A 14,513-nucleotide genomic window follows, 5' to 3' on the forward strand; every position below is an offset into this window, starting at 1 on the left:
CATTAAAATTCCTAATCTGTACATCAATTCTAATTTTTATTTCGGCCCTAACTTCCCATTTATCACATCGTAATTTTTTTCTTAAATCCTTGATATTCCAAATTTAATATATTAAGCCTAAAGTACGTTTTATTAAATGTATCGTTAATGTGGTGGATAGGCTAATAACGATAAATACAAATTTGGAATAGTTATAGTACAAAAGAATACCAAATTTACCATTCCTTATTAAGAACAAGCTATTCCTGGAAAACGATTAATAATTTTAAAAATTAATTATAATCCAATTAAAAAAATTATTATAATCTTAGAATTCAATCAAAATATACAGTACTATTTGAACCTACTATTTTACACCGTATTCAAAAACAGTATAAAAGGAAGCAATAGTTAACACTGGTAAACTACAACAACTGCAGCTTCCACCTTATTGATTAATACTTAAACAATTGTTAATGAGTCTGGAGTAAAAATACTGTATTTTAGGTTTCACAGTACTAGAAACCTTTATACTTGGTCGTATATTAAAAAAAAAAAAAATCTAGTGTAAAATCTTGCATAAAAACCGTTGTTAACAAATCTTCTCTAATTAATTCTATGTATTTTAATAAATTGTCTTTCTTGAACTATTAATAGGCTAAAGAAAAATTTTAAGAACATTTGCAAAAGAAATCTTTAACCAAATAATTTTGATATAAAAAAAAATATAAATATATATCGAGGAAATTGTTTTGTTTATATTGTTCGTATAATCAATGATTTACCACGTCTATTTGAATTGTCATTTTTACCGGAACATAACATTTGTTCGAAACAGATCTTAACATCAATCAAAAAATATTTAGAATAAGCTTCTAAAATTAATATTACATTAAATTTTAGAAGTATAAGTGATGACAGACGATGGCTTAAATAAAATTTGGTCTTAGCCACGTTTACTGGTAATAAGGTTTCTACTGGTCTATGGTTTTAACGATAGCCGTCATCGTTAAAGTAATATGTCGAATAGTAATTCTCTGATAAATCAAATTTTATTTTAAAGTTTATTGTAAATAGCCTCTAGTTTTGTTCTTTACTTTAAAATAAATGTGTTAATAACAGTTAAATAGTCCAAAGTGCATTTCAAAATTGTCAATTATGATGGACGGAAATGATTTAGCTTCGGAAACAACCAGAAGAGGAATAATTTCTCAACTATGGACGCGTATTTCTCAGGTAATTTCATTTGTACTTATAGATTTGGAAATTAATCATAACTTTCGTTTACTTATCTTATTAGTTTATTATGTGCGAAACATTTGGGCAAGGTTATTATGGTACAAATCAACTGAAGATTTTGTAGTTGGATTAGTTATATATTTCTATTAATTTGTATAATGTAAACAATGCACGAACTATAACTGTTAAAATGTTTAAGTTTATAAAAATTTAAAACACTGTTAGTCTTTTTTTTTTCAGGTATATCAAGGTACATTAGATAAATGGACACCTCACACCAAAGGGAGATGGTGTGGTAGTATATTTCTAATTTTGCTTTTTGTTTTACGAATAATCATGAAACAAGTAAGTTGAATATTTCTGGACTAGCCTCTTAAATTAATTATACAATAGTAACTTAACAAGGAGAAATGTAAAAGAAATGTGTAACGTAATTTATAATTAATTTAACAAAATTATTCTTAATGTTTGTTTGTAAAAAATTCATGTTCTGCACATTGTGTTTTGCTAATTATATCTAATTTATTTCATTCAAAATTATATTTAAATAGTTTAATGATTTTTGAAGGTATCTGTTAATAGAGGAGTCTTAATTAAATATTAGAGCCACATAATTTACAGAAATATTATGCATGTGAATTGCCGCCAAAAGAAATGTTTATATGATTGAAAGCAAAAACTATTACAGTGATTATTATATTATTAAAATGAATAAATGATTATAGAAGTACATAGTTTAATATTGAATCAATAAGAAATATTAACACAAACATAACTACAAGGTGTAACATAGATACAAAATGGACAAACATGTGCTTAAAAGAAAAAAAAAGAAAATTGTGTTAATGACTTCCTTTTGAAGAAAATACTGACATGTCATTCAGGGCTTTTATTCTTGATAGTCAAATATTGAACAGTTTATAAGTCTAGAATTTAAGAGGCATAATTTGAGTTTTTTTTACCCCGTAAACGTACTGTGGAAACTTATTAAAAATTAATTAATATAAGAATTTATATATTATTTATTCATGAAACCTACAAATCCTTATTTATTTTCGCAAGAAACCTATGGTATTTTTAACAATCTTATTAAACAATACCATGTAAGTTACTCTAATAATAGGAGTTGTTATAACTATTAAAATAAACTTCTGCTTTATCATTAACATTAGTATTAGGGGGACTTGATAATAATGTTGCTTTTTAAAGTTAAATTTACACAACTACATTTTTAACAAGTTTTCATTTCTAATCAACATTATATTCAATTTTGTTATCAACAACCTTTTGCCAAAAAGGTTGGGTTGGTGGTTGGTGGTTTTTCTGTACAATATGATGACAGAAACAACATTACTTTCTGGTCCCCTAATAAAAAGCATTTTTTTTTCAAACCTTTAGCAATTAAGAGAGATTTAGTTTCAACATCAATCATTCCCATGTATTACTTTTGTGCATCCAATTTTAAAATTAAATGGAAGTGTAGGATATTAATTAACCCACAACATATACTAAAGAACATTTATCTGGACTGCGCTACAAAAACATGCTGCACATTCTGAATGATATTTCATTCAGAATAGTTTTAGAAAAAAAAGCAACTGTGCATTAATACTTAAACCTTGGTTGTATACCATAAATGCTTAATATTTAAATATTTATGCTGTAACTATAAAATCTACCTTCATTTAGCACCCTACAAGATTAGCATTTTGTATTTTATTTAGCGTATCTAAGTATTGCTGCCATTATTGAAATTGTCATAAATTAAAAACAAGTAACACTGTCAAACCTTGTTACTACTAAGTTATGTAGGTACTAAAAATGAAGGTGTGAGTATGGTCCTTTACTAGTGGCAAAAAATTATTCTTATTGCATACGTGTCTTAATAAAATAACATAACTTTTTTTTTTTCAGGGATGGTATATAGTAACATATGCTCTAGGCATTTATCATTTGAATTTATTTATTGCATTCCTAACACCGAAGATAGATCCTGCCATGGATTTTGATGGTAAGAGCAGAATTTTTAATATGGAGATAACATTTTATCTGTACATTGAGTAGTAATGTGTTATTTTATTTAAAATTCTTCTTTAAATTGAAATTTTATTACACAATTCTAATAAATAAAATGATTGAACACAAATTATGTGAACCCTTAAATGTGTATGTTGCCAATTATATACATTGAGTCTAAACACTTCCAAATGAACATAAACTATTAAAGACAAATGGAGGATGTAAGATATGTTTTTTGCTTGTGTTAGACTAATTGAAACAAAAAGTATATCTTTTCAGCCCAGTAGTTTTAATTAAAAGTGACTACAAATGCCGTTAATGCTTTTTGTAGCTTAGTTAGTAGTAGTACTACTAAGAGCTTAGCAAACCTTTCACTTACCTGCTAAAGCAGTTCTTCACCAGAATGTTTAAAATCAATTCATTGAATATATAGCAAGCTTTTAATTATTTTATATTTTCTGAATCAATAAGTACATCTTCGTTAATAAGTACAGTGCATTACCAATCTGGATGTTCAAATAAAAACCTGCTCTTCTCAAACTTGTGCTCGACAAAAAGACAGAAAAATTGTTTTATTGAACCGAAGACAAGTAACACTTAAATAGTCTTGCTTTGATGAGAAATAAGTATGATGAAGATCTTTCACAAATTAACTTTTAAGTTTTGATGGCTAATGATAACTTACTTTAATTTCTTTTTTAATGACATCTCTAAATTAGGTTCAATAATGTATGTTTATGTAAAAGAAAATCAATAGATTCTTTTTGACTTCATTTTTATTATATATGCACATATGTATGTCTCTAATATGACTTTATAAATTAATGCATTTTTATGAAATTTAAAATTTATTAAATTAATTTTCAGCTGATGATGAAAATGGTCCAGCTCTGCCAACTCGGGCCAGTGAAGAGTTTAGACCTTTCATAAGAAGATTACCAGAATTTAAATTTTGGCTCTCAGTCACAAAGAGCACTATTGTAGGTTTTATTTGTACATTTATAGATGCCTTCAATATTCCAGTATTTTGGCCTATTCTAGTAATGTATTTTATAACCTTATTTTGCATAACCATGAAGAGACAAATAAAGGTAAGGAAAGACTGTATTTTTCTGTTAACTACTATTAAAAAATTCTATAAAATCATACATTGTTGCTATTCAATCCTACATTACCATTCATACTTTTCCTGGTGTTTAATGTTTAAATAAAATCCATTTCTTGCATAGAAATATTTGTAATAATATTTTTTGAACCATGTATGATGTCAAAAGACACTATTTTTGAGGCAGGTAAAACATTTGATATTTATTACTTGTGTGTTATGTTATTAATTTTTCTTGGACTATTCATTTTTAATTACGTAAGTAATAACATGCATCTAATAATGACATAAATAAAAAAGATAACTGAATTGATTAATTTATAGAGTAACTGACAATAAATGGGCTATAAGAATTTAACTACATTTTTCCTTATGAAATTTTTTGTCTCATTTATATCTTTAAAATTGTTTCCTTTGGATCATGATATTACACTTCATATTTGTTTTATAATTCTGTCAACCTTTTTTGCCAAATTGCAATCTATCTCAGTTTAGCCCTAATAAAGAAGGATAAATTGACAATTAAAAAGGTTATTTTATCAATTTTTTCTTAACAGAATAAAAATAGCAAACTAATGAAGTGTTTAATCTAAAGGCGTCATCAAAACATCCTTCTTTTTAAAAGTCTTTAGAATATTTTCAATATTCTATTATTCTCTCAAGTTCTATTAGAAAAATGTCGGCATCAAAATGGCTTTTTCATTATTTTCTTAATTTGTTTCCACACCAGATTCACTGAAGTTCCTGTTCAATGCTTAACACCTCTGGAAAATATTCTGCATATTGTCCTAATCAATGTTCAGTTAACTATTTTAGACTGCTCATTTTTTTAAACTTAATGTTGTTAATTATAATTATAAACATGTCATAAATTCCTAAAACAAACATTGGTTTGTCACTTAAAAGTTTTATTTTACATTTCATCTATTGAATGTTTTTATATGCGTATGGTATTTCATCCTTTCCATGTTTGAGTTGTTAATTTTGCTTTAGAAAACAATATTTTGCAAGTCGACTAAACTTCCATACACTAAAAATTTTTGCTTAAATGACGGCACAAAATAAAAAAAAAAACATTTACAAAAAAAAGTATTTAGAGGACAGGAGAAACTTCAAAATTCATTACCATTGCGGTTTGTTATGGTAGAAAGTTGTGATAAGAGACTTTAAATGTGGCAAAAAGTCATACTGAATGATTATTTACAATCTACCATTTTAACTTTTATAGATTAAAAATAATATTTTATTTTTATGAATATAGGTGGTAAATTATTGAGCTCTTGGCTTTTGAACTAGTGTTCACTGTATTACAGAAGCCTTAAGTGACTTAAAAATTATGATTTCAATTAAGTAAACATAGATCATAAAATAATAACCACTGTTGGTAAACTTATAGTGATTACACAACTTATTCATTTTAGATACATATAATCAATATAATTGGTAAATTGATACATATGTTGTGTGTATACTATTTTTATTTATTTAAAAAAAAAAAAACAAAAAAATAACAGCTAACTTTTTTCTTTTTTCAGCACATGATCAAGTACAGGTATCTGCCTTTCACCCACAGCAAACCAAAGTACAAAACTGTAGACTCAACGGTCACTGTAAACTGACAATGTCTATAAATCAGTGAATATTATTGTACACAGCGCCGAGTCCAAGTAACTTAAAAGGAAAACTGTTGTATGCAAATGTTTCTAGAAATACAGTTTTTATTGTAATGTTCATATTCTTTTATTTTAAAAAATACTATGACTGATAAATAAATCCCCAGGTCTTTTGATGCCGCTCGAAACTCTAAAAACTTCGAAATCTTTTTTTAGGGTTTCACATTGAAACTAAGTCATAACTGCTCCTCTGTATCATGAAATATAATGGATGATCTGATGGAAAATTAATAATAATTTTATATACCACAGCAGTAGTGAAAATATTTGAGAACAGTTTTATTTAAAACAATTGTTTTATAAACACATTTGCTTAGTTTACAGTAAAATTGAATATTTTATGCTTATGGTACATTTATTCTTTAATGGACGTATTTAATAAAACATATTTACTAATGGTTGCATTACATTATGAAAGAAAAAAAATTAACCTGACAACACACAGTTTCGTTTATATAAAGTTGATTCGAGGAGTATGCTTCTATAAGAACATCCATAAAGCTTTTTGTAATCAACGAAAAAATTCACGGCCCATGTTAAAAAAAAATTATTAATAAAGCTTATTATTATTTTAAAGATTATGTGATGTAATATTGTGTGATAATATGTATAATGTAATATTTCACGTGACAATGCGCTTCGAGTGGTTATTTTGTTCATTAGTTATTTTCAGAGCGTTCTGTTTTACGGTTTTTTATTATGGGTCAGTGCCTCCGATATCAATTCTATATTTATTTTACAAAAAAGAGCTGAACCACCAACCTAAAAGCTAGAGATTCCCTGTATGACTTGTAAAATAATTGGTATTGTAACGGTTGCTTCACAATACAATTTCGTAACTTATTATTGACGCGCCATAATTTAATATTTAAAAAATAGTTATGGACACGATAAATAAAAGAAGTAAAATTAAAGTTCTAACACCTAAATGACGTCTTCAAAAAGTTAACATAACCTTCATGGGTCCGACTATATGCAAATATATTAAGTTCTTTAACATAAAAGTTTGACATTAGACTTCATAATCACAAGTTTTAAAAATGTATACGTTTCCTCTTACTAATCTATCACAAATCTCATAGGTTTTTCCTGTTGGTCTAAATTTCTAAAGTGCAGAAGGATATTTGTGTAAAAGGACTAAAGAAAAAATGAATGAAAATTAAGATAAAAAACATGAATACGAAAAAGTTTCAACCAAATAAAAATAAAAAAACAGTACAATGCTGTCGGTACCACAAATGAAAAATTCTCTTAATTAAATATTCTTCGAATTTTATCAATTGTAACTTGCCAATCATAATAAAAAAAGAGGATACAGTGTTTAAAGATGACAAAATAAAAATTATTGTAATTTATGATGCCTTAAAATGAAGTGTTAGTTACCAATTATCTTTTAATGTTTATAAATTATTATCAGTAAATATAACTGAGAGGAATCCATCATAAAAGAAAACTTCATAGGGCCTACTCAGCTCTATATTATAAAAACACAGGACTACTTAAAAACTCGAAAAAGAAACGGATAAAACCGAAAATCGTCCGTACCCGTGAAACAATATGTATCAACAATCTATATTATTCCTAAATTTACTTCCAAAAACTTAATATTTTTTTATCACAAAGGGCGAAAACAAACATAGTAACGTACATGATTTGGTTTTAAAAATTTTATATTTTCATATAATTTCACATACTACTATCTTAATTATATTTAACATAATGATGTATGTATCGAACATTATGTTCAATATGATGATTCTATATTGAACATAATATTCGATTCAATAATATAAAAACCATAAAGATTTTCCTTAATCAAGTTGTTCACAACAAAAACTAATTTTCGTATATTAACTGAATTCTTAAAAATAAAATATAGCTAGCTATATTAGGTCATGCTCTGCCTTTTAGTTTAATACAATATCAGTTAACAAATAATGAAATACTGGTAACAGTTTCTTATGTCGACAGTGTTGCTATTTAAATGATTTGTTCAAAAGTAATAAAACGCGCTCGATATCCCTGTTTATTTTATTGACCACTCGCCAGATGTTTGCGCATTGTTTCTCAGTGCGCAGTAGGTTCTCTGTCGTGAATTCTGGATTCTGTTTTAGTATTATATCTATTCTGCCATTTTGAAAATAGTGGCGTGTATGGATTAGACCAAGTGTTTTTTATGTGACAAATATGTCCGGGAGCAATGATAAAGTGTCGACTACGCAGCGTATGATCCAAAGTGTTGCTTTCCCTCCCAGCCATAAGCTATCAGTGTCAGAAGTTTTTGAGGAGAAAACTGGAAAGCCGCTGCCAGATGTGTTGAAGCAGCATTTTATCTTAGAGGGTAGGATCGAAGAAAATGCGGCTTTGCGCATCATCCAAGATGGTGCCACTTTACTGCGATCAGAAAAAACTATGATCGAGATAGATTCACCGGTGACCGTATGCGGGGACGTCCATGGCCAATTTTATGATTTGATGAAACTGTTCGAGGTAGGAGGCTCTCCCTCTTGCACGAAGTATTTGTTCTTAGGTGATTATGTCGACCGAGGTTATTTTAGTATAGAATGTGTTCTTTACCTCTGGGCTTTGAAATTGTGTTATCCGAAGACATTATTTCTATTACGCGGTAACCATGAATGTCGACATTTAACCGAGTACTTCACTTTCAAGCAAGAATGCAAAATCAAGTATTCTGAGAAAGTATATGATGCTTGTATGGAGGCTTTCGATTGCTTGCCACTAGCCGCTCTTATGAATCAGCAGTTCCTATGTGTACATGGAGGGCTTTCTCCTGAAATAAATAGCTTGGATGACATTCGTAAACTAGATAGATTCAAAGAACCACCTGCATTTGGAGCAATGTGTGACCTACTTTGGTCTGATCCACTTGAAGACTTTGGCAATGAAAAAAATGCTGAACATTTCTCACATAATTCTGTAAGAGGTTGTTCCTATTTTTATAGCTATGCAGCCTGTTGTGATTTCCTGCAAAGGAACAATTTACTATCCATCATACGTGCTCATGAAGCACAAGATGCTGGATACCGAATGTATCGAAAGAGCCAAACTACCGGTTTCCCCAGTCTTATTACTATTTTTTCGGCGCCTAACTATCTCGATGTATACAACAATAAGGCTGCTGTCTTAAAGTATGAAGATAATGTTATGAACATCAGACAATTCAACTGTTCACCACATCCTTATTGGCTACCTAACTTTATGGATGTATTTACCTGGTCATTACCATTTGTTGGTGAAAAGGTAACAGAAATGTTAGTTAATGTATTAAACATCTGCTCTGATGATGAGTTAATGTCTGAAGGTGATGATGCTTTGGAGGAAGCAAATCTCAGAAAGGAAGTTATACGTAACAAGATTCGTGCTATTGGAAAAATGGCTCATGTGTTCTCTGTCCTAAGAGAGGAGAGTGAATCTGTACTGCAGCTGAAAGGCTTAACTCCAACTGGTGCCCTTCCATTGGGTGCCCTTTCTGGTGGAAAAACATCTCTAAAGAATGCCTTGCAGGGCTTCTCCCCTAACCATAAAATTACATCTTTTGCTGAAGCTAAAGGTCTTGATGCCATTAATGAGCGTATGCCACCACGACGTGATGGCCAACGTACTCCTGACACCCAGGAAAAGAAACCGCATGTGAACAGCAATGCACATTCGTGAAGTGCTAGCTACTTTTTCTCTTTTCTTACTTTTGATCCACTATTTTAGTGATAGTGAAATATGTGTAAAGGAGACTTGCTTTTGGAATGATATTTCACATTCATAACTATGTGGATTTGAAGGGAATTGTAATACTAAATATTTTTAAATTTGGATTTAACATTTTTTCAATAGTTGAAATAAAAATTTCTCTTAAGATATTACATCTCGATATTTAAAATATGTCAGATCTGCAGGCAACAAATTTATTTAGTCAATTAAATATTAAGGTATGCACATTTATTTCTAATGCGCTGCACTATTTAATTTTGGTGATGTATAACTTTAAATTTTTCATATGAAAAGACATGATATTGTAATGTAAATTTATTCAGATTGTCTACTTATACTACATTGTTATCTACATTAGTGAAAATTAGACATGTCTTTAATTTTCAAAGCATAATTAGCTGTGATATTAATCGACGATCAATGTATAATTTAATAGCAGTGTTGCTAGTGGAGTACAGGCATGTTCATTGGCTAATCATGCATTGAAATTGTAAAGTGAGTGGCAAAGTTCTCAGCTTGGGCGTGTCTTTATATTCTATTTAGTAATAAAATTAATTATGTACTATAGTGTGCAGCACATGGTGTGTTGTTGCCATGCGTGTGTGCTGTGTAAATATGCCTTGTGCGTACACACACGTTATTGCAGCTTTAACACTTGAGATAAATATTACTCTCTTTAATATCTTTGCTACAAGTTGTACTTAATTGTATTTTATTGTACAAAATATATTAAAATATTATCTATGACCTATTACTATACTTAAAATTAACTTAAATTTGGATGTATGCTGGCGTCTTGTTGCCTGCATGCAGCTGAACTTGTATGCTGGAACATCACAATAAAATTCTTAGTCTTAATGTTTCAGTATATAAGAGGTAGTGGTCAGTCTAATTGCAGATTTTCTTATAAGCTTTTATTCCAAGTTTCACTTAAATTATCAAAAAAGGTTTTAGGACCTGTATGCACTGTTGGGAAATCTCTTTTGGTCTGTCGAATGATTGTTAATCAATGCAATAAGATCATATTGTGAATACTAAAAGTGGCTTACATCATTTTCTAAATCAATACTAAGTATTTTATCTCAAATCAGTGTGTAGTCATTCATATGTTCTCTACTTTTAAAATAAATTTTTCCTATGTAAAAACTAACAATATATTTAATTTTATTTTGTACTAACCATTGGAAAGTGTTGTTTTATCCTTATAAAATATATTAACATTGAGCTCCTCATATAATAGTTTCAATAAGTCCTTATCCTAGGCTTTGATCTAAATTCTATTGGAGCTTGTTCAAGTTCATTTGTGAAATAAGAAAAATTAGAGATTAATGTAAAAAATTACAAAAACATCTACCCAAATGGAAAACACAGGTGTACTTCCTCAAAATTTTAGAAAGAAAAGGTATTTTAATTTAATTAAATTTTTTGACCCAAGGGCAAGATGCTCTTAATATTATGTCTAAACCTACATGTAAAAAATAATTGGTCAAATGTATGCATACAGAGAAGTTTATACAATGAAAATACAAATTTTTGCAGTAGATTTAACAATTTTTTAGATATTATTTTAAAATAATAATCATTAATGTGAATCTGTTCTATATCAAAATTGTAAATATTTCTGCTGGAACATACGCCACGCGAGTATTTTTACTTGATGCTAACTTCGCCAAGTTGGTTTGTGAAAGCTGTAGACTTAAAAGGCTAGATCAATTAGAATTCTTTGCATACATCAAGAAAGTTTTTTGTGCTGTTATATAGTTACTGATTTGGAAATATATTGTGGTATTTATACTTTATTATATAAGCATTTGGACAAAAACTGACAATTGTACACAAAAACTTTTGCCTGAACGACACGAAAGGTTTATTAAAACTTTTGAAAATAGATCACCGTGCAATTTTACAACGACCATAAAAATTTACCCATACAAAATCATGCTCAACAAAATTAATGAATGTAGCGGAGAACAAAACAGTTTCGGTCTCGTTGCGATAGTCAGTTTAAATATTTATTTTTAGCACTCCCGCAAATCGGCGACAGCCAACGGCGACAAGCGTTACACGAACTAGTGTATCGGAGATCCCATATCGAGTTAACTCTATTATCCCTAGCAGTATGATTAAATAAGTTATTAAATAGTAATCAAATTAGATTGATTTAATATGTTATTTTATTTAAAAAAAAAAGAATTATTACTCTTGTCGTGCTTTAAATGCACGCTTTCTTAATTACTCATTTTGTTCTTTCTGTTAGTATGTCTCAGTATCCTTAGCGTATGTAAGATAAAGAATGATTATTTCTGTACAATGAATATATACGTAGGTGTCGGAGTGCTAAATAATGTGTTCGTACGACATCTAAATGTAGTGATGATTGTAATACTCGTAATTTTACACAATACATGCATTGTTGTTTAATGTTTAAAACAAAATTCATAGAATCCGTGTAAAATTAATGTCTTAGCATTATGCTCAAAAAAATAATTGATATAAACTTTTGACATAATGCTTTTAAGTGTAAAGAACCGATAGTTTAAAAATTCAGTAAAAAACCACCGGCAACCTATATCTCAAAATGTAAACTTGAAGAACTGACTTTTTTTCGATTAGAGAACTGATTTTTTTTTCTTGATTAATATTCGCATGTTTAATAATTATTAACGGATAGTTCTCCGTACCAATAGATCGCCTACGAGAGTGAACACTCGAACAGTGCTTGCAAGCGCTACTGTTTTTCGATTTGATGCGTGGTGATGAGTTTTTAATGAAATTAGTGGTTTAGGGTAAACGCAGCATTATGTTCAAGGTGAAGAGAGCACAACTGTTACAACCCAATGCTACAGTAGATACTTGTAGCTAAGTCAATTTTCAGCTAATGGCCGCAGTTTATTTGCGTACATTTTGTGCTTACGGTAGAATGAACGTGTTTTGCAATAAATTATCACACAGGTGACCTGTGGAGCGAACTAACTTTTAGGTATGTTACATCAATTACAATCGACAGATCATAAAATCATGAATTGAAGAAATTTTAATGAGCTTTCGTGTAACCGTTTAAAAAGCGTTGTTAGAATATCCTATAACAAATTTTGGAAGAGTTCCTTAGGAATATTCCAGACTTTTACTATCCATTTATTTTTTTTATTCTTAAAAAGTTTGTTCGTTATATAGTTTTTCATTGTAAAAACACAAATAACTATCAGCACCTGAAACACTAGAACCGTTACAACCAAAGTTAATTATGTTCTCCGTAAGAGGTAAATAGCGTCTTTGTACATTCAGCGTCCTTGTTGATTCAAATGCGTAACATGTCACTATGAATATTAATAACATGTACATCATGAAACCAAGGGACAATATAGCAATAATATTATAATTATGTTTTATAGATAAAAAATCTCAAATATTTTACTATAGGTTTGTTGACTTTACAGTCGATTAAAAATATTATTGTTTTTGATTATCGAAATAACTTGTATTATTATAGTACTTGTAACTATGTATGAAAACCCGCAAATTGTATTAAAATTTTGATTTGAGCGTGCGCTGTGACACTAAGCTGATGACAAAAAGACCTTTTTTAATAATAAAAATTATAGAACGATTTAATAACAAATTTGTTATACAAAACTACTTTACTTGGCCAGTAGTGTAGTATTTTAGTTATTATTTAAATACAATATACTCTTGAAAACAAATTACATATTGTTCTTAACTCTTATTAATAATACGATATTTCTTAATAAATCAAAATTTTCCCTGGGGTAGTGACACTCAGATAATAGATAAACGAAAACTATAGTTTTTTCGCAGTACAAAGTCGGAAAAAAACATTTATTGTTTTTTCAGGTACCATAGCTAGTACGAGGTTACAAAGAGTTAATATTAACATATGTGCTAATATAAATAGTAACTAATTTGTTTTTACTATGGTTATAACATACCTGGTTTTAACAAAAATAATAAGTATTGGTAATTGGAACATAGGTAGGATTTGAGGTTTTACAAATATATGTTTAGTCACGATTATTGATTAGTAATGATGTTTATGCTCTCTATTCAAGTAAGCCTTTTGTTACGCATTACAGATAGTACACCAGTACTCTGATGTTAAAGATCATCAGTGTAAATATTATTACAATGCCACCATCACCGTCTACCAGCTACCATCAGTTGGAAAAAATGCGTCTGTTTACAATAGCAGGATTTGAGCGACACAACACAAGGTTATTGAACTGATTATTCATGTATCTACTTAGTAACCTACTTGTATTTTATTTCAATTTTCTTTAGGGTCTGTATGTACGTTATATTTCGCCAGAATAAGAAGCATGGGCAATGGCAGAATGGGGACCTCGACTTAGACTGTCTCTCGCCTTTAGCAAAAATTCAATTTCGAGGGTACCCGAGAAAGATAAACCTCGACTCCATCATTTTTTTTTATTTTATTTAACAGTTTATTGTACACAATAAAAACACTAAAGTAACAATACAAATATAACTGACACAACAGGCACTACTTATTTCTAACCAGAAATTTCTTCCAGTAGGCCTACGGAAGGAGATTCATAAAAAGTAAGGCAGACACAACGTGCACAATAATTAAATTGAAATATTTACAATAGATACGACTTTTGACCATAATTACATACTTAACATGAACATAAATGTATACTTACATATTATATACTTACATAAATAAGCATAATAAATAATATATATACATAATATAAGCATAAATACATATATAACATATATAACTAAAAATA

General features: G+C 29.0%; 2 protein-coding genes across 2 annotated transcripts; both read left to right on the forward strand.

Annotated features, from left to right (window-relative positions):
- Positions 1-907: 907 nt before the first annotated feature.
- On the forward strand, positions 908-6,073 carry LOC137930289 (protein RER1). Its single transcript, XM_068773515.1, has 5 exons — positions 908-1,215; positions 1,459-1,563; positions 3,133-3,229; positions 4,105-4,328; positions 5,878-6,073. The coding sequence occupies exons 1-5, from the start codon at positions 1,138-1,140 to the stop codon at positions 5,959-5,961; spliced, it is 588 nt and encodes a 195-aa protein (XP_068629616.1). The 5' UTR covers positions 908-1,137; the 3' UTR covers positions 5,962-6,073.
- Positions 6,074-8,008: 1,935 nt separating this feature from the next.
- On the forward strand, positions 8,009-10,972 carry LOC137930155 (serine/threonine-protein phosphatase 2B catalytic subunit 3-like). Its single transcript, XM_068773296.1, has one exon. The coding sequence runs from the start codon at positions 8,203-8,205 to the stop codon at positions 9,688-9,690; it is 1,488 nt and encodes a 495-aa protein (XP_068629397.1). The 5' UTR covers positions 8,009-8,202; the 3' UTR covers positions 9,691-10,972.
- Positions 10,973-14,513: the final 3,541 nt, after the last annotated feature.

Source organism: Battus philenor, unplaced genomic scaffold (genome assembly GCF_028537555.1).
Source record: "Battus philenor isolate CCGP_79_NKW_IND1 unplaced genomic scaffold, ilBatPhil1.0.hap1 SCAF_6, whole genome shotgun sequence".
Lineage (NCBI taxonomy): Eukaryota > Metazoa > Arthropoda > Insecta > Lepidoptera > Papilionidae > Battus > Battus philenor.

Bases quoted from the DNA above. Each gene is read 5' to 3' on its own strand.
- LOC137930289 (XM_068773515.1), top strand. From the start codon at position 1,138: ATGATGGACGGAAATGATTTAGCTTCGGAAACAACCAGAAGAGGAATA. The intron at 1,216-1,458 runs GTAATTTCATTT...TTTTTTTTTCAG, and splicing joins TATGGACGCGTATTTCTCAG to GTATATCAAGGTACATTAGA. The intron at 1,564-3,132 runs GTAAGTTGAATA...TTTTTTTTTCAG, and splicing joins TACGAATAATCATGAAACAA to GGATGGTATATAGTAACATA.
- LOC137930155 (XM_068773296.1), top strand. From the start codon at position 8,203: ATGTCCGGGAGCAATGATAAAGTGTCGACTACGCAGCGTATGATCCAA.